At 38.1% G+C, this 24,653-nt stretch overlaps 1 protein-coding gene across 2 annotated transcripts in view; it reads left to right on the forward strand.

Annotated features, from left to right (window-relative positions):
* Positions 1–24,529, forward strand: part of BTLA (B and T lymphocyte associated) — a 36,640-nt gene extending 12,111 nt beyond the window's left edge. Inside the window, exons 2-5 of one of the 2 annotated variants that reach the window (XM_032150183.2) lie at positions 8,018–8,332; positions 16,396–16,539; positions 17,947–17,993; positions 21,345–24,529. In XM_032150183.2, the coding sequence (XP_032006074.1) occupies positions 8,018–8,332; positions 16,396–16,539; positions 17,947–17,993; positions 21,345–21,620 (782 nt within the window). In that variant the 3' untranslated portion in view covers positions 21,621–24,529. The remainder of the gene's footprint in view (positions 1–8,017; positions 8,333–16,395; positions 16,540–17,946; positions 17,994–21,344) is intronic. The other variant, XM_032150184.2, reaches the window with a different exon arrangement.
* Positions 24,530–24,653: the final 124 nt, after the last annotated feature.

The following is a 24,653-nucleotide window of genomic DNA, read 5'->3' on the forward strand; positions in this document are numbered from 1 at the left end:
ATGCCCAGCTGATTTTGTATTTTTTAATAGAGACAGGGTTTCTCCATGTTGGTTAGGCTGGTCTCAAACTCCCCACCTCTGGTGATCCGCCCGCCCTGGCCTCCCAAAGTGCTGGGATTACAGGCATGAGTCACCGCTCCCAGCCAGTTTCCTTTTAATTGTCACCACATACTAGCAAATATGAACAATGTCAGAGGTGAAATATTTATCCTTCAAAATATTTTTGGTCTAAGTTCTAAATACTATGGTTACTGTTGAGTTTTGTGATATATATGTAAACTTCAAATTAGCACATTTGTTGTATATGTCATTTGACAAACATTGCATTCTACTTGCAAGTTAACTCAGAGAACTTCCCAGTTATAGAGCTGGCCTTGGACATACACAATTCAGCTACTTGTGTTCATTTTGATAGCAAATTTATAATGTCCAGGATCACTCCAGTTTCCTCCAGGGACACTTTGTGTCCTCAGTCTCTGTGGTACTGCATACTCCGGCCTTTCAACATTCAATTTTAAATAAACAATAATACCACAGAGAATGCTGAGACAAAGAAGCAGAACAGGAGCTGTTTCATTTTTGTCATTTGGTGCAAACTTCTTAAATTTTTATTTGTGTTTAAAATTTAAAACAGTGAAAAGGATACATATTGTGATGTATAAAATTTTCGGCTTGGCAACTTTATTTCATGCATGAAATGTTAGATTGATTAATATTTTTACAATTGAAATTTTTTTAATGTTCTTTTAAAACTAACTTTAGAAAATAAAACTTTAGTGTTACAATTTAGTAGTTACCTAAATTGTATCTTTGCAGAATTTCAGTTTTAATACAATCCATTTATTTGTTATTGGGCAATTATTTACATAAACTATTATATCAGACTATAACTAAAGAATCAAAGTTCATACTGTTTAGATGGATATAAAAATGATTGAATAAATACCTGTGCATTTTTCCTTTTTTTGTATTTTAATATTTTTTTAAACATTTTTTAATTTGCATGGTTTTATACAAGAAGTTCAACATAAGAAAATATTCATTGTCTATATTTCTTTTCTGGCCATTTTATTACTTGTTTCATCTCATGATTATTTCTGAAAATATTTCTACGTATAGAGGAAGGGGGTGCTCAAAATGATGTACTCTGGACCTAAAATAAAATATCATTGGTACCACCTGATCATGGAATATATATACCACTAGTAGTTTTGATAAAAATTTTCAAAATGGAAGAATTTCTAAACCTATAGTGACTTAAGGGATATTTCATTATATAAGAGCCTGGGTGGAGTAGAAGTTTTTATTCTTTGTTTGTTGGTTTGTTGTTTGAGATGGAGTCTTGCTCTGTCGCCCAGGCTGGAGTGCAGTGGCGCGATCTTGGCTCACTGCAAGCTCTGCCTCCCGGGTTCACGCCATTCTCCTGCCTCAGTCTCCCGAGCAGCTGGTACTACAGGTGCCTGCCACCACACCCCGCTAATTTTTTATTTTTTTATTTTTAGTAGAGACGAGGTTTCACCGTGTTAGCCAGGATGGTCTCGATCTCCTGGCCTCGTGATCCGCCCGCCTCGGCCTCCCAAAGTGCTGAGACCACAGGCGTGAGCCACCGTGCCTGGCCAGAAGTTTTTATTCTTTTACTGCATGTATTTATTTTAATTATTTTTAGCATTGAAAATTTCCTATCATCAGATATGAATGCTTGAGAAAAACAGCAGAGATAATAAGAGCAGGAATAAAAATAACTGATGGTTCCGGCTACTTGGGAGGCTGAGGCAGGAGAATTGCTCGAACCCGGGAGTTGGAGGTTGCGGTGAACCGAGATTGCTCCATTGCATTCCAGCCTGGGCAACAAGAGCAAAACTCCATTTCAAAAAATACATAAATAAAAGATGAAATAAAATAACTGATAGTTGGAAGTTGAGTAACAGCCAAAAGCAACTGTGATAGTTATTCCTCTTCAGGAAATATTTATTTGATAAGACAAACTTTTGGGGGATAGCTTTGTGTGTCCTAAGTATCATAAGATGGATATGCATAATTCAGAACAGGCAGAAAAGGGGTATTAACAAGCTTGTCAGATGGACAATTAGAATTGTGCTATTTGTCGGCCCGGCCGATGGCTCACGCCTATAATCCCAGCACTTTGTGAGGCAGAGGCGGGTGGATCACTTGAGGTCAGGAGTCCGAGGCCAGCCTGGCTAACATGGTGAAACCCCGTCTCTACTAAAAATACAAAAATTAGCCGGGCGTGGTTGTGGGTGCCTGTAATCCCAGCCACCGGGGAGGCTGAGGCAGGAGAATCACTTGAACCTGGGAGGCAGAGGCTGCAGTGAGCCAAAATTGCATCACTGTACACCAGCCTGGGCAACAAGAGTGAGACTTCACCTCAAAAAATATAAATAAATTAAAAAAATAGAATTATGCTATTCGTCTCACTGGGTCATTTTTACACTACAAACATCAGTGTTAGCCTCTGAGAGATAGGAAGTATTATAATACCTTGTTTGTGCACAGAGGGAGTACTCTTGATTTCTAATGCCTGCTTGCAAGCCTACATTCATCATCGGTTCATTCCTCCATTCAAGAAAAATTCCTGTGCCAGTCAGTGTGATTGCGAATGATCATTATCCTGCTGATAAGAATATTTAGGAACTGCAATGTTTCCATAATCCTATTGTGAATCAGTGATGCCACCAATACAAAAAGCTAGCTCTTTTCTCCACCCCTAACCCACTTTGCACACCGCTCCAGAGCATACAATCACAAAAGACAGAACTTGAAGTGATGTCTAATTGTGCCACTAACATCAAGTGATAGTCCTATGGCTAAATGGAAAGGTAATATATTGTGATAGAAATAGAAATTGCAGGCTAGAAGTGGTTTCATAGTTTCAGTCACACATTGAGGAAGGTGAAGTTGTGTGTGTTTGTGTGGTCAGGGGATGGTGAGTTAGAACTTTCCTATTTTTTTTTTTTTTTTCTCTTGAGACGGAGTCTCGCTCTTTCACCCAGGCTGGAGTGCAGTGGCGCGATCTCGGCTCACTGCAGGCTCCGCCCCCCGGGGTTCACGCCATTCTCCTGCCTCAGCCTCCCGCGTAGCTGGGACTACAGGCGCCTGCCACCTCGCCCGGCTAATTTTTTTTGTATTTTTAGTAGAGACGGGGTTTCACCGTGTTAGCCAGGATGGTCTCGATCTCCTGACCTCGTGATCCGCCCGCCTCGGCCTCCCAAAGTGCTGGGATTACAGGCGTGAGCCACCGTGCCCGGCGAGAACTTTCCTACTTTTACAGTTCAATCCTTTCATCTTATTTTTTTTTTTTTCATCTTATTTTGAAGAAACTGAGGACCAGCAAAACTGGGGGACTATCTCAAATTCGCTCAATGTGTTAGCATTTGAAACAGACATGTTCAAATGAATAGTCTCATTTGTAGCTATTTCCATGCCCTTTATAAATATCCCCCCAAAATTAGGCACCGTATTTTCTCATGGTGGATGAGCAAAGTTTAAACTCCTGCCTAATGCTTATTCCATTTGTTCTGAAACAACCACTGGTCTCCATGTCACTAAGTCAGAAAACCATGATTCAGTTGTGTATCAATGATCTAAATCTATCATGAGATTCCTGGTCTCAAAGACTTTTCCGTTCCATTTCCTCAGTCTTAAAATACCTGCCCTGTCCCATGTACTGCTCTGATTCCCAAAGGGCTACTCATTCACCAAGGTTCAGCTCAAGTATAGCCTTTCCATGAAGCTTTGCCCCGGCTGAAGTTAACCTGCAGACTCATGCAAAGTTGTTTGTACCTTTGAGACAGAGTCTCACTCTGTTGCCCAGGCTGGAGTGCAGTGGCATGACCTCAGCTCACTGCAACCTCCAACTCCCGGGTTCAAGCAATTCTCCTGCCTCAGCCTCTTGAGTAGCTGGGATTACAGGCAGGCACCACCACGCCTGGCTAATTTTTGTATTTTTAGTAAAGACGGTGTTTCACCATGTTGGTCAGGCTGGTCTTAAACTCCTGACCTCAGGTGATCCACCTCCCTCGGCCTCCCAAAGTGCTGGGATTACAGGCATGAGCCACCATGCCCAGCCTTGTTTGTACCTCTTTACAGTGTTATATAACACTCTTCCAATTGCCATTCATTTTTATTTCCCATTAGAAGGCAAGCTCCACAAATGCAGACATCCTATCTGATGTATTCCTAGGCTTCCTAACAACCAGCATGCAAGATCCCTCAAGCTTTGCTTTCAGCTCAGTAAACTGAAAGAAATAAAGAGTGGTATATAGTACATTGATTCTAGAAAGGTGTCCTCTGGCCAGGTGTGGTGGCTCACGCTTGTAATCCCAGCACTTTGGGAGGCCGAGATGAGCTGATCACCTGAGGTTGGGAGTTCAAGACCAGCCTGACCAACATGAAGAAATCCCCTCTTTACTAAAAATACAAAATCAGCTGGGCGTGGTGGTGGGTGCCTGTAATCCCAGTTACCTGGGAGGCTGAGGCAGGAGAATCGCTTAAACCCGGGAGGCAGAGGTTGCAGTGAGCCAAGATTGTGCCATTGCATTCCAGCCTGTGCAACAAGAGTGAAACTCTTGTCTCAAAAAAAAAAAAAAAGAGAGAGAGAAAAAAAAGAAAGAAAAGAAAGGTGCCTTTCATCGTTAGATACTCCTGCCTTACCAATTAAATGGTAAACTCTTGAGGGTAAAAGATCTTTGTCTATAACTATCTCATTGTTTTTCATAATTCTAGCACAGACTTATAGGCTCCATAAACCGTTATTGACTTATCCAAGAAAATGAAAAGGGAAGTTAGGAGGCTGAGGGAGTCTATTAACTTCAGGGAGAGGAACGGACTTCTGGAAACAAGAGTTTCACTTGAACTTTCTGCCTCTGGCCTTCTTAATTTTTTGTCATAAGTCTAACCACATTCAGGTACACTTCCTTTTGGTAAAAGATTTTACCCTTTCTCTTCATTTTTTTGAAAACCTCATCCTTATAACTTACCTTTCAGTTTGGTTTCATTTTAGTTCTAAACTTTTGGAAGCAACTGAATTAAGAAGTCTTAAAGTGAACTTCTTTGAGGTCTCAGAGCAGTTATAAATAAATAAATATTAAGAGGTTCTAAAAGTTTTCTGCAGGTCCTTTTTCTCACTCTGATTCCTGGAAACTCAATCAAGTTTCTATTATTCTGAGCAGGGATTAATGAGATGTGAGCAGGAAGGGTTTTTAAGTAGGATGTGAGTGAAAGGTATATTAGGTGTGAGGAAATAGATAAAATGAGAATATTTATGCTGGCAAGGGTGTAGAAATAAGGTGAAACCTTGTTCTGGATAGACATGTATGTGAAGCTCAGGGTCAAAATTTGCTCCTTGGTTCAACATCTGACAAGCTGTGTGATCACAGGCAAGGCCTTTAGCTGTCTTTGTATTTTAAGAGAGTTTTGACTATAATCTCTGTTACGCTTATGTCATTACAATGTATGATACTGTACAGAAGAATGATGAAAGAATGCAGAAGAATGCATGAAAATGAGTGAAATAAATAAATGAAGGAGATGAATTAGACATTGCTAAGAGAGCGGGTAGTTCAAAACATAGAAAGAAAGGCTAAGAAGGAACTGTAAGAGTGGAGAAAAAAATAATTTAAAAGAAAATACTTTTAGGATCATGAGCTTAGCCTTAACTTTACTGGAAAATAAAAAAATACAAATCAACACCAAGTGCATAACTAAAGGGAAATGAGAAACAAGCCATTGGAAACTGGAGTAAAGGCCATCCTTGTCATACAGTTGCTAAGAATTTGGTGGAAGTGTATCTATGTCTTACGACTTTATGGAAAGCAGAAATTAAAAGCAATAATTTAGGATATCTGGTGGAAAAAATATCTAAGCCGCAAAGCATTTAGGCTGCTGTGTAGCTACTTTTAACTGCATACAGTAAGAGGCAGGAGGGAAAAAAATGACTTAAAAATGGAATTTATAATTAAAAGAGAAGCAGAATAGAAAGATTTGGAAAATTCACTGCCTAGCCATATAAAAAGTGAAAAGGCATGTTTGGGAGAAAATACTAAGGGTGTGGCCTAGTGACCATTGTTAAGGAGATTAATATGGATAGAAGGGAGTGAAGTACTCTTCAAGAAGTTGAGAAAAAGGCCCTGAAGGCATTTCAAAGCCTTTGAGGCTGCCCCTCCCATCATAGGCTCAGAGCTCAGAGGGCAAATTGATTTCAGGGGAAACTGGAATGCCCTTTACAGGCTTGCTGCCCAGATCTGCCTCGGGTTTCCGTTCTCTGAATTCCAGCACTGTGCTCCTTGGCTGCTCCAGCCATGGCTCAAGTGAGCCCAGGTGCAGTTCAACCCACCACTTCATAAGGCGCAATTGGTAAGCCTTGGTGGTGCCCACTTGTTAAGTGTGCAGGCTAGCAGAATGAAAGAGGCGTGGGCCACAACTTCCTCCATGTAGATTTCAAAGGATGTTGTGGACAGCCTGAGGGCCCAGGAAGAGTCTGCTCCCATGGCAGTGCCTAGTGGAGCCTTGGGAGTGGACCGCCACTGAGACCCCAGAACTGTGGAGCTATTAGCCTGAAGCATTAGCCTGGGAGAGCTGCAGGTAGGAGTCTCCAACTTGTGAGTGCTGAAGCATCAACCAAGCCCAGCAATGCCATTTTATTTCTCTGTTGGGTTTTGGACTTACTTAGGACCTGTTACTTTCTCATTTTTGCCTATTTCTCCCTTTTGGAATGGGAATATCTATCTTATATCTGTCTTACCACTATATTTTGGAAGTAGATAACTTGTTTTGATTTACAGGATCATAGCTGGAGGGAATTTGCTTCATAATGAATCCTGCCTTGAATCTTACCCATATCTGATTTAGATAAGACTCTGAATTTGGTGTTTTGAGTTGATTCTGCAATAAATTAAAACTTTTGGGGCTATTGAGATGGAATGAATTTTGTATGTGAAAAGAACATGAGTTTTGGGGGACCAGGGACAGAATGCTATGGTTTGAATGCCCCCTCCAAAATTCATGTTGAAATTTTGTTGCTATTGTAACAGTATTATGAGGTGGAACCTTTAAGAGATCAGTAGGTTATGAATGTATTAATGCCGTTATTGTAGGAATGGATTAGTTATCACAGGAGTGGGCGCCTGATAAAAGGATAAATTTTGGCCCCCATTTTTCTCTGTCTTGTGTGCTCCCTTCCACCTTCTGCTTTCTGCCATGAGATAATGCTGCACAAAGGCCTTTGCTAGATGCTGGCACCATGCTCTTGGATTTTCCAGCCTACAGAGCCATGAGCCAAATAAAACTTCTATGATTCATAAATTATCCAATCTCAGGTATTCTGTTATAGTAGCAGAAAACAGACTAAGACAGTGTCTCACATGTCCATGTGTAGAGATCACCAAACAGGCTTTGTGTGAGCAACAAGGCTGTTTATTTCACCTGGGTGCAGGCGGGCTGAGTCCGAAAAGAGAGTCAGCAAATGATGGTGGGATTATCATTAGTTCTTATAGGTTTCGGGATAGGCAGTGGAGTTAAGAGCAATGTTTTGGGGGCAGGGGGTGGATCTCACAAAATACATTCTCAAGAGTGGGGAGAATTACAAAGAATCTTCTTAAGGGTGGGGGAGATTACAAAGTACATTGATCAGTTAGGGTGGGGCAGAAACAAATCACAATGGTGGAATGTCATCAGTTAAGGCTATTTTCACTTCTTTTGTGGATCTTCAGTTGCTTCAGGCCATCTGGATGTATACCTGCAGGTCACTGGGGATATCATGGCTTAGCTTGGGCTCAGAGGCCTGACAGACAGAGGATTAAATGATTTATTTCATTTTTTAAACATATTTATTATGTGCCTAATATGTATGAGACATTCTGCTAGTGAGGTTTAATTACTAGCAATTGGGGGGTTGTTTTTGAAAATTACCAAATAATAATGCTTGAGAACTATTGAAGTCACGTATATACGGTACTTCCAGAAGAACATATTTGATTTTAGTTTTGTTTTTATCTTTTAGGGAAAGAATCATGTGATGTACAGCTTTATATAAAGAGACAATCTGAACACTCCATCTTAGCAGGAGATCCCTTTGAACTAGAATGCCCTGTGAAATACTGTGCCAACAGGCCTCATGTGACTTGGTGCAAGCTCAATGGAACAACATGTGTAAAACTTGAAGATAGACAAACAAGTTGGAAAGAAGAGAAGAACATTTCATTTTTTATTCTACATTTTGAACCAGTGCTTCCTAATGACAATGGATCATACCGCTGTTCTGCAAATTTTCAGTCTAATCTCATTGAAAGCCACTCAACAACTCTTTATGTGACAGGTGAGTTCTCAACACCTAGATCATCTGACATTTTTCTCATAATGTTTCCAGGAAGAGGGGGGTTCAGTTTCTCAAGTGATTATGTTAGAAAGCCAACTCCTATAGCACATCTGAAATCTGCTACACCTCACAGATTATGTGCCAGTGTGTACATATGTGTGTGTATGTGTGTGTTTGAGGTGAGTGAGATAGAGGAGATTAGAGAAATAGATAATAAAAATTATTGTTTTTGACTTTAGGGATTATAAAATTTATTTGATAACTCCAAAAATAAACCACTGAAATATTGAAAAAATTATAAAGTGAATACCTATAGTTGCGAATAGCTCTGTGATTGTCCTTGTTTGGTTTTTTTTTTCTCTTTTTCCCATTTTTCTCTTCTTTACTTTTGTTCATTACAATTTCTTGAAGTTATGTTTGTGGTGCTTAGGCAATTATACACTTCTTAATAGTTCACAGTTTGTTTAGAGGAAAAACAGCAAACAACTAACTGACTTCCTAGTGATTTTCTGGGAATATTCAGAACTTCATCTCTCTCCCCTGTTCCCCAGAAGAGGCCTTTAATATGCTTTGACAACTGAGGAAGGACAGATAGAAGTTAAGCTCGGGGAAACCAAGCTGAATTAAACATGAAAAAATACATAGAGTGGGGAGTAGGTGAGAGTAAAAAATACTTGGTTTATTTTATAGCCAACATCATATTCAATGGTGAAAGGCTCCCCCTAAGAACAAGAACAAGACATGGATCCTTGCTTTTGCCATTTCCATTTAACATTAAACTAAAAACTCTAGCCTGAGCAAATAGGCAAATACAAGAAATAAAAGATATCTAACTTAGAAAAAAAGAAGTAAAACTTTGTTCACAGGTGGCATGAACTTATGTGTAGAAAAATTCTTAAAAATTTATTTAAAACTATTAAAGCTAATACATGAATTTAGCAATTCCACATGATACAGGATCAACACACAAAAATCAGTGATATTTCTATACACTAGCAATAAATAATCCACAAAGAAAATTAAGGAAACAGTTCCATTTACAATAACATCAAAAAGAATAAAATATTTAAGAATAAATTTAACCGGCAAAGTTGTACACTGAACAAAGAAAACATGGCTGAAAGAAATTCAAGAACATGTAAATAGATGCAAAGACATTCTGTATTCATGGACTGAAAGATGTAATATTGTAAAGATAGCAATATTCCCCAAGGTGATCTACAAATTCAATGCAGTTCCACTAAAATCCTAACAGCTTTTTGTCGCTATTGCAGAAATAAAAAGGCTGATCCTAAAATTCACATTGAGTTGCAACAGACCCAGAATTGCCAAAACAATCTTGAAAAAGAACAAAACTGAAGCTAAGACTTCCCTATTTCAAAACTTACTACAAAATGACAGAAAAAAAAAAAAAAAAAAGGAGTAGTACTGTCATATGGATAGACAAAGAGATCAATGTAAATAGAATTGAGAGTCCAAAATAAACTCCATACATCTGTAGTCAATTGATTTTTGATAAGGGTACCAAGATTACTCAGTGGGGAAAGAATAGTCTCAATAAATGGTGCTGGGATAATTGGATATTCATATGTAAAAGAATGAATTTGAACCCCCGTCTCATACCATATTTTAAGAAATCAAAATAAGTCAGACACTTAAGTAGAAGAGCTAAAACTATAAAAAACTACATTATATAAAACAATAAAACTCTGGTTTCTTAGGAGAAAACATAGGGATAAATGTTTCTGATCTTGGATTTAGTAGTGCTTTCTCAGATATGATTACAAAAGCATAATCAACAATAACACCAAAAAGAGATAAATTGGACTTCATAAAAATTAAACACTTTTGTGCATCAAAAGACACTAAAATTCAACAACAAATAGACTGGCAACCTAATTTTAAAATGAGCAAAGGACTTGAATAGACATTTCATCAAATATACAAATGGCCAATAAACATATGAAAAAAATGCTCAATGTCATTAGTCACTGGAGAAATGCAAATCAAAGTCACAATGAAAACCCACTTCACACCCATCAAATGACTAGAATAAAAAAAACACAGAAAATAAGAAGTGTTAGCAAGGATGTGAAGAAATAGAAACACTATCCATTGCTGATGAGAATGTAAAATGGTGCAGTCACTTTAGAAAGTGGTCTAACAGTTCCTCAAAATCAAAAGATAAAACCTAGTTGTCACAGTACCCAGTAATTCTATTCCTAGGTAAATACTCAAATGAAATTAAAATATATGTTCACACAAAACCTTGTGCATGAATGTTTATCACAGCACTATTCGCAATAGCCAAAAGGTAGAAACAACCTAAATGTTCAGCTGATGAATGGATAAAGGAAATGTAGTTTATCCACACATGGAATATTATTCAGTCATGAAAAGGAATGAAGTACTAATGTATGCTACAACATTGATGAACCTCAGAAGCATCATGCTAAGTAAAAGAAGATGTACACAAAAGGTTACATACAATGTGATTCTGTTTATATGAAATATCCAAAATAGGCAAATCCATAGAGACAGAAAGTAGATTGGTGGTTGCCAGGGGCTGAAGAAATGAAGAATGTGGCATCTACTTAATAGGTAGAGGGTTTCCTTTTGGGGTGATGAATATGTTCTGAATCTAGATTGTAGTCATGTTTGCACAACTTTGTGAGTATCTTAAATGCCATTTAATTGTACATTTTAAATGATTAAATTGGTAATTTTTATGTTATATGTATTTTACCACAATAAAAATATATTTGGATCAAAGAAGAGCGCCATTTAATTATAAGAAATAAGGTGGAGTTTCTTTTGTTGCTCATAAATTGACCTCAACGTTACTAGGAAGGAGAAATTTCAAAAGAGGGTTATTGCAGTAGCAGCATGGCTGAACTCTAGATGCAGCCTCATACAGTTTAGTTCCTTTATGGACATCATTCACTTGAATGCATGCATTTTACAACTGTTCTTTTAAAAATTAATTTGTTACTTTATATGCTTACTTTTGAGTGTCTTTCAACTCCCTTAAAGTAGCCCAATGAAAGAATCCATTGAAATTCTTTTAAAATACTTTAAGTCAGTTTAAAATTTCTTACAGCAGCCCCATGAAAAAATGCATAGCACTTTAGTAGTAGCTACAACCCTCAATTATGAAATGTAGAAATGTAGAAGAAATCGATGGCAGAGTTAGGGACTCTGCTTTTGCAAATATAGTGTCAAGCTCGGTGCTAGTTACTTGTGACCATCCATGCACTGGCTTATAAACCTTTTCAGGATGGAGACTGTGTCTTCAACATCTTTGCTCTGTATGATGGATGGCAGGGTACCTGGCACATGGTAAGGGCTCACTAAATATTTCTTTGCAAATGAATTAAAGAATATAGTATATGCAAAGCACAAAAATTGTCTTCATCAACCTGGAGAAGCCTATATTAAGGATGTATGGAATGAATACTTTCTGGAAAGAATTGCATTATTAATTCACATTAAGGAGACAAAATATTTAATTTTTAACAAATACTATTTTTTAAACAGGCAAAATAAATTACAAAAATAAGGAAAATCTGCAAAATGTTAATTCTAGAATGATATATACTATGGAATTAGTAAGTGCTATTAGCTAATTTATATATTAACATAATGTATAATAAAATTAAATTTTGAGGCATTGAGTCTACCTTCCTTGGAAGAGAAGCCTTGTGTAATTTGGTCTTTCTTTATGGGAACTATTCTACTTCTATATGAGAGATGAATTTAGCCAAGGTCAGATGCAAGGTCAGAAGTTAATAATTAATTGTTATACAAAAGTCTATTACACAAAAGTAGCATTACAATTTTTGCTCTATCGCATATTTGGGTCATTCATGATGACTAAAGATAGTCTATAGTTTGTAAAGTGCATAAAGGTGCCTGTTCTAGGGATCAAGTTTGGGCTGAGATTAGGATCAACAATCTATCTATTTTGTGGAGGAAAGAACCCAACTTTAGGTGAAAGGGAATAACATTCCCTCCTAAATCCTGTGCCTTGGGGGGTTTTATGGAACAAAGTATGTGAAGTATGAAGTGGTGAAAGAGATAGTCTAAGAGCTAAATAGGAGACATGAAGGGCCTTGTCAGTTTCTTTTCGAACATTTCTACTCTCCTAGTTTCCTACTCACCTACCCTTCTTATCACTCCCTTCCTTATCAGTTTGTTAATTAATGCTCTTGATCCTCATGGAAAATCCCAGAGAATTTTCTCTGGCTTCCTACTCTTGTCTCTCCACAACATTCCACTCCGTGATGTGTTTCCTCCAATTGCTTCTATGAGCATCTCGTGCCATCATTATCTTCCTTCTAAATAATTCCAATTAATTCTGATTGGACTCTTTGTCTTTAGTATTTCCCCATTTTGGTCAATTTCAGCCAAATACACTTAGTTTACCTCACACACTTCCTTCATAACAACACTCTCTTGCATAGCATCCCCAGTGGTCACAATATTGGGCTCATCTTTGTTAACCAGCATTCAAAGTCTGCCACAATTTGATCCCACCACCTTTCTAGATTGTTTCTGGATTCCATATAGAGCCTCTCGATTGTAGCCTAACGGCCTTACTTGCCATAACCACATCTCCATCATTGCTTTGTGTATGCTGCTCTTGCCACTTGTAGAGCACCCATTCATCTGTCTCCACCTATGGAAATTCTACCCCTCCTTTCAATCTCAGCTCATTTTTCAAGTTCTTAAGGAAGCCTTTCATGATCACCTGAGGGGAAGGGATCACTCCTTTTCACCAATTTTTATGCCATTTAAGGTCTGTCCCTCTCATTTATCATTTCCTTTCACTGTAGTAATGTGTGGAAATGTCTTTTAGGTCCCATGAAAGATTATAAAGTCCTGGAAGGCCGGAATTTGTGTAATATTTCCTTTTTTTTTTCCTACTTCCTTCACAAAAGGTAAATCGTTTAGGAATTAACTTTAATTTAAACTCTGTGCGGATTTAAAACTAATTTAATCTAGGTGTGCATTTTTCTTTAGTAAAGTGGTGAAAACAAAAATAACAGGAAGGGTCAAACAAAAATTCCTTTTCCTTCTGAACCCGGAAGTGCTCAGTGAACTAAGTATAAGGTGAGGAGAAAAATGTATTTTGGAAATATGTTTAAGGACCATGCTTTTCATAAAGAAATTTTGGAGGTCTGATAAAAAATATTTCATTTTTTTCTGTGAAATGTATTTCCGAAGTGATTTTGGACATTTTCTTATTTTTATAAGTGACCCTCTTTTGCTGTTTATGTTCAAGTTAAAAGTTCATGTAAGAACAGGACTGTGACAGAGTTGGGGCTTAGATGCTCTTAGGAAAGCACTATTCTCCCAGAATGAAGAAAAGCACCTTGCAAAACAAGCCAAAGTCCTAGGGGAAAAGTTGACAGAGCTGGGGAATAGTCCTTGAAATATCCATTGGCCTGCCACTTCACCCTTCCCAAACTTCCCTTGGTCTGTTTCTGATTCCGAACTTCCCCAAGGCTGGGCGTGGTGGCTCACACCTGTAATCCTAGCACTTTGGGAGGCAGAGACGGACAAATCACTTGAGGTCAGGGGTTTGAGATCAGCCTGGTCAACATGGTGAAACCCTATTTCTACTAAAAATACAAAAAATTAGCTGGGCACGGTGGGAGGCACCTATACTCCCAACTACTCAGGAGGCTGAAGCAGGAGAATCACTTGAACCCAGGAGGTGGAGGCTGCAGTGAACCGACATTGCACCACTGCACTCCAGCCTGGGTGATAGAGCGAGACTCCGTCTCAAAAAAAAAAAAAAAAAAGAAAAGAGAACTTCCCCAAAATGTGATCATTATCTGTGGCAGGAAAGTGGGTGTGGAGTGAGAGGGCAGGAAGTCCTTGTGGGTTTCCACCCTGATTTGGAGCACCTGCTGAATGTGCCTCTTGTTATTCCAGGTGCCAGAGATATCATTGTGCAGGCTATACTGTGTCCTTATGCTTAAGGAATGGGGAAGAGGAGATCAAAGCAGACAGATGAAGATTGTGTTGTATTTACAGTCTTTCAGTGAGCTTCAAAATAAGCCCAGATATTTACTTTGTGTCAATGATCTTGGGATGATGTTCCACAAATTGTGCTTACTGATCTTGAGATAGATTGTTGGATTCTCTGGCAGTGTGCAAACACTGGAATCCTCCCCAAGGGTAGCTCTGGTTTTGGATACACGTGAGTGTACACCCTCATCATTTTCTCAATCAATTTCAGTTATTTATCTTGTTTCTCTATTTCAGAACAAACTCAAAATAAGTTAGGGGGAGTTTTGAGTTTGTTCTGAAATAGAGAAACAGTTTGTTCTGAATTAGTTTTATTTGATCAAACTAATCAAGTAAAATTAAGGAAATTAGTTTTTTTTTGGTGGTTAAAAAAAAAAAGAAGTTGGATCTTCCTGATCCAGCAGATTTGTTTGTATTAGGGTATCTGTTGTAGAAACCTTAGTCCCCATTGCTATCCAAGACCCTCCCCTAGACAGCTGTTTCTGGCACTCCTGGCAGTGGTTTGGCTGCTCGCTAACCTAAACAGCAGCTGCAGCATCAATAGACAACATTTGTTACCACTCTGAATAACCAAACCACTTTTTGTGCAACTTCAGTTGCCTCAATCATTTTTACCCCAAACCCAAGCATCTAGCCAAACCAAATAACATTATAATAGAATTAATAGAATTTTTTTTTTTTTTTTTTGAGATAGAGTCTTACTCTGTCACCCAGGCTGAGTGCAGTGGTACCATCTCGGTTCACTGAAGTCTCCACCTACTGAGTTCAAGCGATTCTGCTGTCTCAGCCTCCCATGTACCTGGGATTACAGGTGCACACCACGCCCAGCTAGTTTTTGTATTTTTAGGAGAGATGGGGTTTCACCATTTTGGCCATGCTGGTCTCGAACTCCTGACCTCAAGTGATCCACCTGCTTCGGCCTCCCAAAGTGCTGAGATTACAGGTGTGAGCCACCAGGCCAGACCTTAGAATATCTTACTCCAGTATTTTTCATACTGTGTTAACAGTAACCCAAAATTAAAAAAAAAAAACAAAACTAGATCTTACATCACAACCCATAATGCACACAAATATAAAAAAGTTTCATAAGGTCATACTTAACCATAAGACAGAGTTTCTCCATTGACATTTTGGTCTGGATAATGTTTTGTTGCACTAAGTGGGGGTTGCATCCTGTATAGTGTAGGGTGTTTAGCAGAATCCCCGGCTTCTACTCACTGGTTGCCAGCCTCCGTCCCCCCACCTTGTTACAGCCAAAAATGTCTCCAGACATTGCCACATGTTCCCTGGAGCCAAAATTGTCCTGCTTGAGAACCACTGCTCTAGTGTGTATGATGCATTCTGATGATTTCTATCCTCTTCTGTTTCGTTTTTTAAAATGTTATTTGTGACCTACTAAATTGTTTCACAACCTGCTAATGAGCTGTGAACAACTGCAGACAAACAGAGCCTCAGTGCATATTAACATTGATCAATAGTAATGCGCATTAGCTGTGTGCCATGCAGAGCACTTTTGAGGATATCAAAAGTATTTGATATTTGGAGATTCTGATAAGTTATGAGACAAGGAAAGGACATTGTGTTGAAGAAACTTGAATTTCATGTTACAAACATGTTGGCTTGAGTTCCCATTGCCACTCACTAGCTATCTGACTTGGAGCAATTCTTGGGACAAAATAAAGACAATGGTTTTCCTACTTAAGTGATGAATATGAGAGTTAGATACTGTAAATAGAAAGGCTTAATGAAGTACCTTCTGACAGCTATCATGAAGATTGTTCTGTGGAAGATTAACTCTATCAGAATAAAGAATTTCTGCAAAAGATAAATTATTGCAGAGCCACATCTGCTCAGCAAGAAAGCAAGAGGTGGCTGAGGGCACTGGGATTCTTGAGGAATGCCTCTGGGGAAATGGAGGCATTGGCCTGAAATCTCCTTCATTCAAGTTCTGACAATGCAGAGGGGTGCCGCTGATCCCAATATATCTCAGATTTCCTAACTCTCTTTAGCATTTACTAACATTCCAGATGTAAAAAGTGCCTCAGAACGACCCTCCAAGGACGAAATGGCAAGCAGACCATGGCTCCTGTATAGTTTACTTCCTTTGGGGGGATTGCCTCTACTCATCACTACCTGTTTCTGCCTGTTCTGCTGCCTGAGAAGGCACAAAGGTGGGTTCTATTTTCCCTCCGCCCCCGGTACCACACATTTGGGGCCGTTCTTATTACTGGGGCTAAAGGATTTTTAGTTTCTTCCTGTTGTTTTCTTTCCCAATCCTGTAAACCACGGATAATGATTTCCTAGAAGATAACTCATACTTGTGCTAAAAAGCTAAATGGGTTAGTTGGGGCTCCCTTGAGTCATGAGAGAGGCATGCTCACCACAGCACAGTATTCCAGCTAGAGTTGTGGCGAGCATAGCACATTGCTGAGACTTCATCATTCTCTTTGCATCAATCTCAGGTTTGTGTGAGAAAGAGCTCTTCTAAACCTTAACAGGATTGGAAGTTGAAACAATCTCTCAGATCAAGATATCTGATTTATTTTGTATTATCCTCTTTTCACAGCCACACCACATCATGCCAGTCCCACACACACCCTTATCTAACTGAAGAACCAATGTCCCCAGAGAAAATTAATATGTCTGTACTTTCTGTTGCCATTATAAACATATGCTTGACCTGAATCCTTACCCAACAATAATGCATATGAAAAATGTGGGTTTGGCTATGATGGGAATGGTGTGATATTTTGAAAATAATTCCTTTCTACTTTGGCAAGAACTCCCTCAATGTCATGACCAAACATGTTAAGTAAGAGAGGAAAGCATAGAGAATTCTGATCTAGCTTTGGCCTGAACTACTTCAGTTTTCTCTTTCCTTTTTCTTCTCCTCCATCCTCTCCCGTTCCTGTTTTCACAACACGAGCTACAGTGTAGCTATAGAAACTGAGCTAGATAGAGCAACCCTTATTCTGTGTGACACAGGAATAACCTTTGACTGGGCAAAAGTGCTTCTGGTATTTTGGAGTGAGAACTTCTGGAGTTCAGAACCTTCTCTGGATTCTGAAGAATTCTCTCTTACCCCAATTCTTCATCTGCAACTCCATGGCTCTTTCTATGGCCTCTCTGTATCTTTCATCATCTTTCTTGAGACTGCTGGAACCTCTCTCAGAACTTCAGAAAAGGAATCAGGGATAAATCTTTTGATTTACCACATCCAAAGTGAACTAGGTAGCCAGAGATCTTGGCTACATAGGTGACAGGACAGCAGCATTTCTGGCATTGAGTATGGAATGTCCCCAGAGCAAGGACTTCCAGTCTCTTCCAAGCGATATACTAGATCCCTCCCCTTCCTCTTAGATATGCCATGGGGCTATGTGGACTGAAAAGTGATAAACCAGAGACAGAGCTGGTCAGTGTGAATTCTCACAAACAAGTGTGTGCTAGGCAAAGCAAATTAACAAGCCAAACTAACAACACTATCCCTGGCATTCAACAGGATAAGCATGGGTGGCAAGGTGGTTTACTTCTGCTTTCTTTACTCCTTTTGATTACCTCTTTCTCTTTTTGTCTTCCAGGAAAGCAAAATGAACTCTCTGACACAGCAGGAAGGGAAATTACCCTGGTAAGCTTGATGTATCTGTTGAAACAAATGCAATTTGTATTATACTGTGTTTATTTATTTATTCAATGAATTTATATAACACCATGTGACAGGCATTATTCTATGTTATATATATATATATATACACATACATAGACCCATTTTTAAAAATGTGAATTTTGCGTTCTGCTCTCTATGCAGCAAAGACTCGTTAGGGTTAACAAGTCTCATAATAAGTAGTTCTTTGGAAGTTTGTGGAAGGCAGTCTAGATCCAAGACAGAAAAGTCAGAGACTGAACCATACAAACTTGACTCTGCTCTTGCCTGTTACGTGGCTTCAGGCTATTCATTTATTTTTTATGTAAACACCTTAAGGTCTGTCTGGAAGACAGTAGGGAGCTGATGAAAGAATGAACCCATAAATAACCTCATAAAATGATTAGATATCTTCATAAATAGCAGCAGCAAAATAGAGACATGATCTTTGGCTTAGTTATTACACAGAGGTCCCTGGCAATGTGTATGGGCTCATCAAGGAAGGGACCACTCAGACTAAAGGAAGGGAATTTTGGAGTCAATCTTTCCTACAAGGCTTGGAATGTAAATGTAGGCTTTTCTTTTGAGTTGAATGCTATGGAGATATTAGAACTAAAAAAGAATGCAAGATGAGGCAGTATATTTGTGGAAAAGCATTCTGAAGCTCTCTAATTAAAACTAAACAGTCATAAATGAGATACTGCAAAGGAACTTGATGTGTGTGTGTGTTTCAGTAAGGAAGAATAGTGATAAAGAGGTAGTAACCCTCTTAAAAATTCCACAAAAGACAAAATCGATACAGCCAATAATTCTATATATAATATTAAATGGCATTCAACATTCCCCACCAAGCTGCTTAATTTTAAACCAAACCAAATACACTCAACTTGACAAACTTCTATTAAGTTTTCACGAGCATCAGTAGGCACTGTGTTGGGTGCGAAGGCTTTGTTCCCTCAAATAGGGAAATTTTCTTAAATATTATTTTCTTTCTATAGTAAATGATAATAATAATTTCACTTGATTACAATAAGGCCAGAGAGCTATGAAATTATTTAAGATAAAAATCTAAATAATTTACTGTGCAAGTAAAACCCAGGTTGGTTAAGCTGTGGACATTTTTCTTCCTGTGTAGGCTGGATAAATTATGATTTGAAGCTTAATTTAAAAGGGTATTTTCTGTATGTGTAATTGTTTGGGAAGTTTGTTTTAAAGTGTTTTTGCTATTAACAGGAATTTGAAGATTTTTGACCCATTTCAGTTGTCTAGCATTTCAGAAAATAATCAAAAGAATATCATATTAGATCCTTGGGGCTAAATATTTCTTAATATAAAACTAGTTTGGGAACTGTGGAGAAATCAAAGTACAGAAAGGAACTAGTATAAACATGACAGGAAAGGAACTGGTACAAACATAACAGGTACATATAAAAGCCAAAGCTCTGATCTTAATCCAAAACTGTCCTTTGAGGGTATAAAGTGCTTGCATAATAAAAACCACTGAATTGTACACTTAAAAGGGTGAATTTTATGGCATGTGAATTATATCTAAACATATACTATAAATACAAATTTTAAAATGCTTTGTATACTGTAACCTGCCATAGGAATGTAAGGTGGGATTGCTGTTTCTGGCTTTATCATCTCTATCCACCACATTGTGGTGCCTTGGCTTTGTGACACCCAACCACTTTGACGGGATGCCACAGCAGGGATGCTGCAGAGCACTATATTTTCTTTTGCTCCATTCATTTTAACAAAATTTTTCATGGAAATGAGCCATTTCTTGGGATGAGAGACAGGTAACTGAATTGACAGGCTTAAACAGATTGAAAAGTATCACAGGATCCTTGTTGATATATTGAGGACTAAAGGCTATTTTTCAGTTCACTTGACAGTCTTCTTTAGTGTGCCACCTACTGACCTCAACCAGGCTCCTTCCAGTGGAGTTGGGAGTACTTTTTATCTTAGCCAAACAACCTCCTCCCCTTTCAGTCGCTCAGCCTTACTGTTATTTCTGGGCAGCCACCACATCAGAGGGTGGCACTGTATCAGTAAGTATTACCTAGCTTCTCAGGGAAAAGCCAGACATGGTTGCATGATAGAGCTCTGCCAAGGAAATCTGCCATAGACATCCTACTGCACACATCACAATGAGGATGACAAAGGACCAGATAAAGTATGTCGACTTTCAAAGACTGTGGACCTGATACCTTAAAGGAGTTAGGCCAGACGTCAAGAGCATAAATTGATGGGCAAAACTTGAATTTAAAAAACTGAAATAGCCCCTAGAATGAACACATCTTCTTTGTCAGGTGAACCTTTGTATAGGTAGCAGTGGCTAATAAATAACTGAAGAGTGAGAAAACATCAGGACTAATTTTACTTTTTGTTTTTACAAATTCACCTCTTTCTCAGAAGCTCTAAGATATTTGGCTACATTTGAAACGGTAAGAATTTTCTTGCCGGGAGCGGTGGCTCACGCCTATAATCCCAGCACTTTGGGAGGCCGAGGCGGGCGGATCACGAGGTCAGGAGATCGAGACCATTCTGGCTAACATGGTGAAATCCCATCTCTACTAAAAATACAAAAAAAATTAGCAGGGCAGGGTGGTGGGCACCTGTAGTCCCAGCTACTCGGGAGGCTGAGGCAGGAGAATGGCGTGAAGCCAGGAGGCGGAGCTTGCAGTGAGCCAAGATCGCGCCACTGCACTCCAGCCTGGGCTATAGAGCAAGACTCCATCTCAAAAAAAAAAAAAAAAAAGAATTTTCTTTTGATAGGAATAACAACTGGAATATTGTTTTAGAACTTTTTCTAAGCTTTATCTTTCCAAAACTGACATCAATTTTTTAATTTAAGATCTCAAATTGTAATAATATATCTTGGCTAACTCATAATATTTATTCTTTCTGCCCTCTTAGGGGTTATCTGTTCTGCTTTATCCTTAATCTTTTTATTCTAAACTGCATTAAATACTATTCATCATGTTATAAACTGCCTGAAGTTTTCATAGGATATTTTTTGCTTTTTCCATCAATTTGGGCTATGCTTTTTATCTTGAAGAGGGATTTAAAAATGTTCTGTGACCTCAGAAATGACCAGTAATAAAGCACAAAATAACTATTTAGGGGTGACATAGTGATTCTCAAGCCTTTCGTCCTTTAATAACTGAGATTTAGCTGAAAATGTAGATGTCAGCAGAGTATGTGAGGAACAGTAGATTATTTCTCACAACGGACATGACTCCATTTAAGCCTTTCATTCATAGTTTGCTAATGAATATGCACTACCATGGCTGTAAGTATCACTTAAAACCATCTTTTTTTCTATTATAGGTTGATGCTCCCTTTAAGAGTGAGCAAACAGATGCAAGCACCAGGCAAAATTCCCAAGTACTGCTATCAGAAACTGGAATTTATGATAATGACCCTGACCTTTGTTTCAGGATGCAGGAAGGGTCTGAAGTTTATTCTAATCCATGCCTGGAAGAAAACAAACCGGGCATTGTTTATGCTTCCCTGAACCATTCTGTCATCGGACCGAACTCAAGACTGGCAAGAAATGTAAAAGAAGCACCAACAGAATATGCATCCATATGTGTGAGGAGTTAAGTCTGTTTCTGACTCCAACAGGGACCATTGAATGATCAGCATGTTGACATCATTGTCTGGGCCCAATAGGATGTCAAATAATATTTCTCAATTTGAGAATTTTTACTTCAGAAATGTTCATGTTAGTGCTTGGGTCTTAAGGGTCCATAGGACAAATGATTAAAATTTCTCTCAGAAACTTATTTGGGAGCTTTTTATATTATAGCCTTGAATAACAAAATCTCTCCAAAACTGATTGACATCATGAGTAGCAGAATAGTAGAACATTTAAACTTAGCTACATTTTACCCCATATACAAACTCGATCTTGCCTTTGAAGCTATTGGAAATACTTGTAGGGAAAAGAGGTTTGTGTTATCTGGATCAGTTCACTACACACTCTTGAAAACAAAATGTCCCAATTTGACTAACCAACCATAAATACAGTAATGATTGTATATTTCAAGTCAGTCTTCCATAATAAGAAATTTTTCCTGTGTCAGTCTAAGAATGATGTTTCTTAAATGCAAAGGAGAAATCATTTTAGGCTTGATGTAAGAAAATGAAAATAATAAATGGTGCAATAAAAATATAGAATATACCAATTGGATATAGGGTAGATGTTCCACATACCTGGCAAACAAATGCTTATATCTACTCTGTTAGATTGATAAGCAAATATAGGTATTAATGGAGCAGTCAACGTATAGCACATTTATGAGCAAAGTAGAGACTCACTGTTTGGGTCACATAGACTAATGGATAGGAATGTGACATAATGCTGCTGAATTAACATACTTACGGGCATCTGAATAGTTTAAAAGTTAGTCAGAATAGGTATCATTGGGCAGGTGAAGATAGCTCAAACTGCTTCATGCTTGACTTGATAGCAAGTTAAAGTGCAATTAATGGAATGGAGGAAAACCCAGAATATTTAATTGGTCTTTAGGGGTCAATTTGCTTTCATTCACCACATCTGCATCTTGCTGTTCTTCTTACTAAGGAATCAGGGCAAATCATCTGTAGTGACATATTTTAGTTTGCTAATCATTTATTTTAAAATACTGAGGTTGCAGCCACTTAAGAGTATAGCAAAAGATGGATTCAGATTTTTGGACTTTCCAAAGTACTTGAGTTAAACTATTTCAAAAATAGCCTATAATTTTATTCAACAGTTTGAGGCTATTAGAATTCTCAGGTGCTGCTACTGAATAATGTAATAGTCTTCATACAAAGTGGATAGCAAAGGCTAAAATCCATTTGAACAAATATGTGAGCTGAGCTGCTGCACAAATGAATGTGATCTGTGTGTGTGTGTGTGTGTGTGTGTGTGTGTGTTAGGTGGGGTGGGTAACAACAGAAATAGTGCACGAGAAACTGATCAAATTGACATTATATTTTCAGTTTGCTTATGAAGCTCAAAATACTAGAGTAAATGAGTCATTAAAGAAAATAATATGTGAAATTATGGAGTTTAGAGTACAAGTGGGGTATATATACAAAAAGACAAAACTGAGGTTTTGTGGTGGAGAGATTTTCTTAAGTAACACTGGCATTAAGTTTTAGCTCCTTAGATTTGGGGGCGCAGATATTCTTTTGAGTCACTGTTATTTTGCCAATTACATCTAGAATTTTAAGCAACCAATTTGAGATAGGCTGCTTTAGCCAGGCTGCATTTGTGGACAACTTATGTAAGAAAGACATGTTAGAATAGCTGCTTGTGGTATTCTTAAAAATAGAAACAGGAAACATGGGGAGGATACATTTAGCTGTCCTCTTATCAGATGAACACACAAGTTGAACAGTTCCTTGATGATTCTGTCAAACTTAAAAGCAAAATATTTCCGTCTTATTTAGAATATTCTTAGTACGTCTTATAGTAGAGATAATGCTGATAATGATTTCATCTCTAAGATGTATTAATATATTTGTACTGTTTGCCAAAATCACAAATCAATTATGTTTTTATTCCTTTTCAAAATGGTGTCAGAGACATACATGCATTTTCCCAAATGAATCTATTTCACTATTATTTACATGGCTTATTTCATTAATTTATAGATGGTTTGAGAAAAAGAATATGTAGATAATTTAATGGTTTTTCACAAATTTTAAGCTTGTTGATTGTGCTCAATAAGAAGGTAAAGTTATTAAAACTAATTTGAAATTAATTTGGCATCTGCTTTTGTACCCCAAAATGTGTGGACATGAATATTGATTCTTAACCCCCCTGACAAATAAAAGCGACCCGAATAACTTGCTAAACTGCAGACTATTAACTTGCAGCACTAAGAAATTCTGATTCAGGGGGTCTAGAAAATGGCTCTTTAATAGTCATCTTTAAAAGACATGCCAACCAATTTTAATATGTTTCCCAGTGTCTACAATTTGAGAAACCTAGTAGAGGCTAGGTTTGGTATATGTGGTTTATTTGATCAGTTTTGTGCACCAACCAAAACTATCTAGTCCCCAGAATGAATTCTCTGGCGTGATCATATCTATTTTGCTAAATATATAAACTTTTTTCAGAGCACTTTTAGGTTCAGCAAAGCTAAGCAGAGAGCACTGAGAGTTTCTATACCGTCTTCCCCCACACACGCACAGTTTCTCCCATCATCAACATCCTGTACTTCAGTGGTGCATTTGTTATAATCAGTAACTAGAATTGACATGTCATTATCAACCAAAGTTCATGGGTTACGTGAGGGTTCACACTTGCAGTTCTTTGGGTTTTGACATATATAATGACATGTATCCACCATTATAGTGATTTACAGAATAGTTTCACTGTCCTAAAAACCTCTGTGCTCTACTCATTTATCTCTCCCTCCAAGTCCCTGACAACCACTGCCTCTATTGCTTTGCCTTTTCCAGAGTGCCATACAGTTGGAGTCATGCCCCATGTAGCCTTTTCAGATTTGCTTCTTTCACTTAGTAATATGCATTTAAGTTTCCCCCATGTCTTATCATGGCTTGATAGTTCATTTCTTTTTAATGGTGAATAATATTCCATTGTCAGAATGTATCACAGTTTATTTATCTGTTCATCTACTG

The sequence above is a fragment of the Hylobates moloch genome, unplaced genomic scaffold (genome assembly GCF_009828535.3).
Source record: "Hylobates moloch isolate HMO894 unplaced genomic scaffold, HMol_V3 SCAFFOLD_4, whole genome shotgun sequence".
NCBI lineage: Eukaryota > Metazoa > Chordata > Mammalia > Primates > Hylobatidae > Hylobates > Hylobates moloch.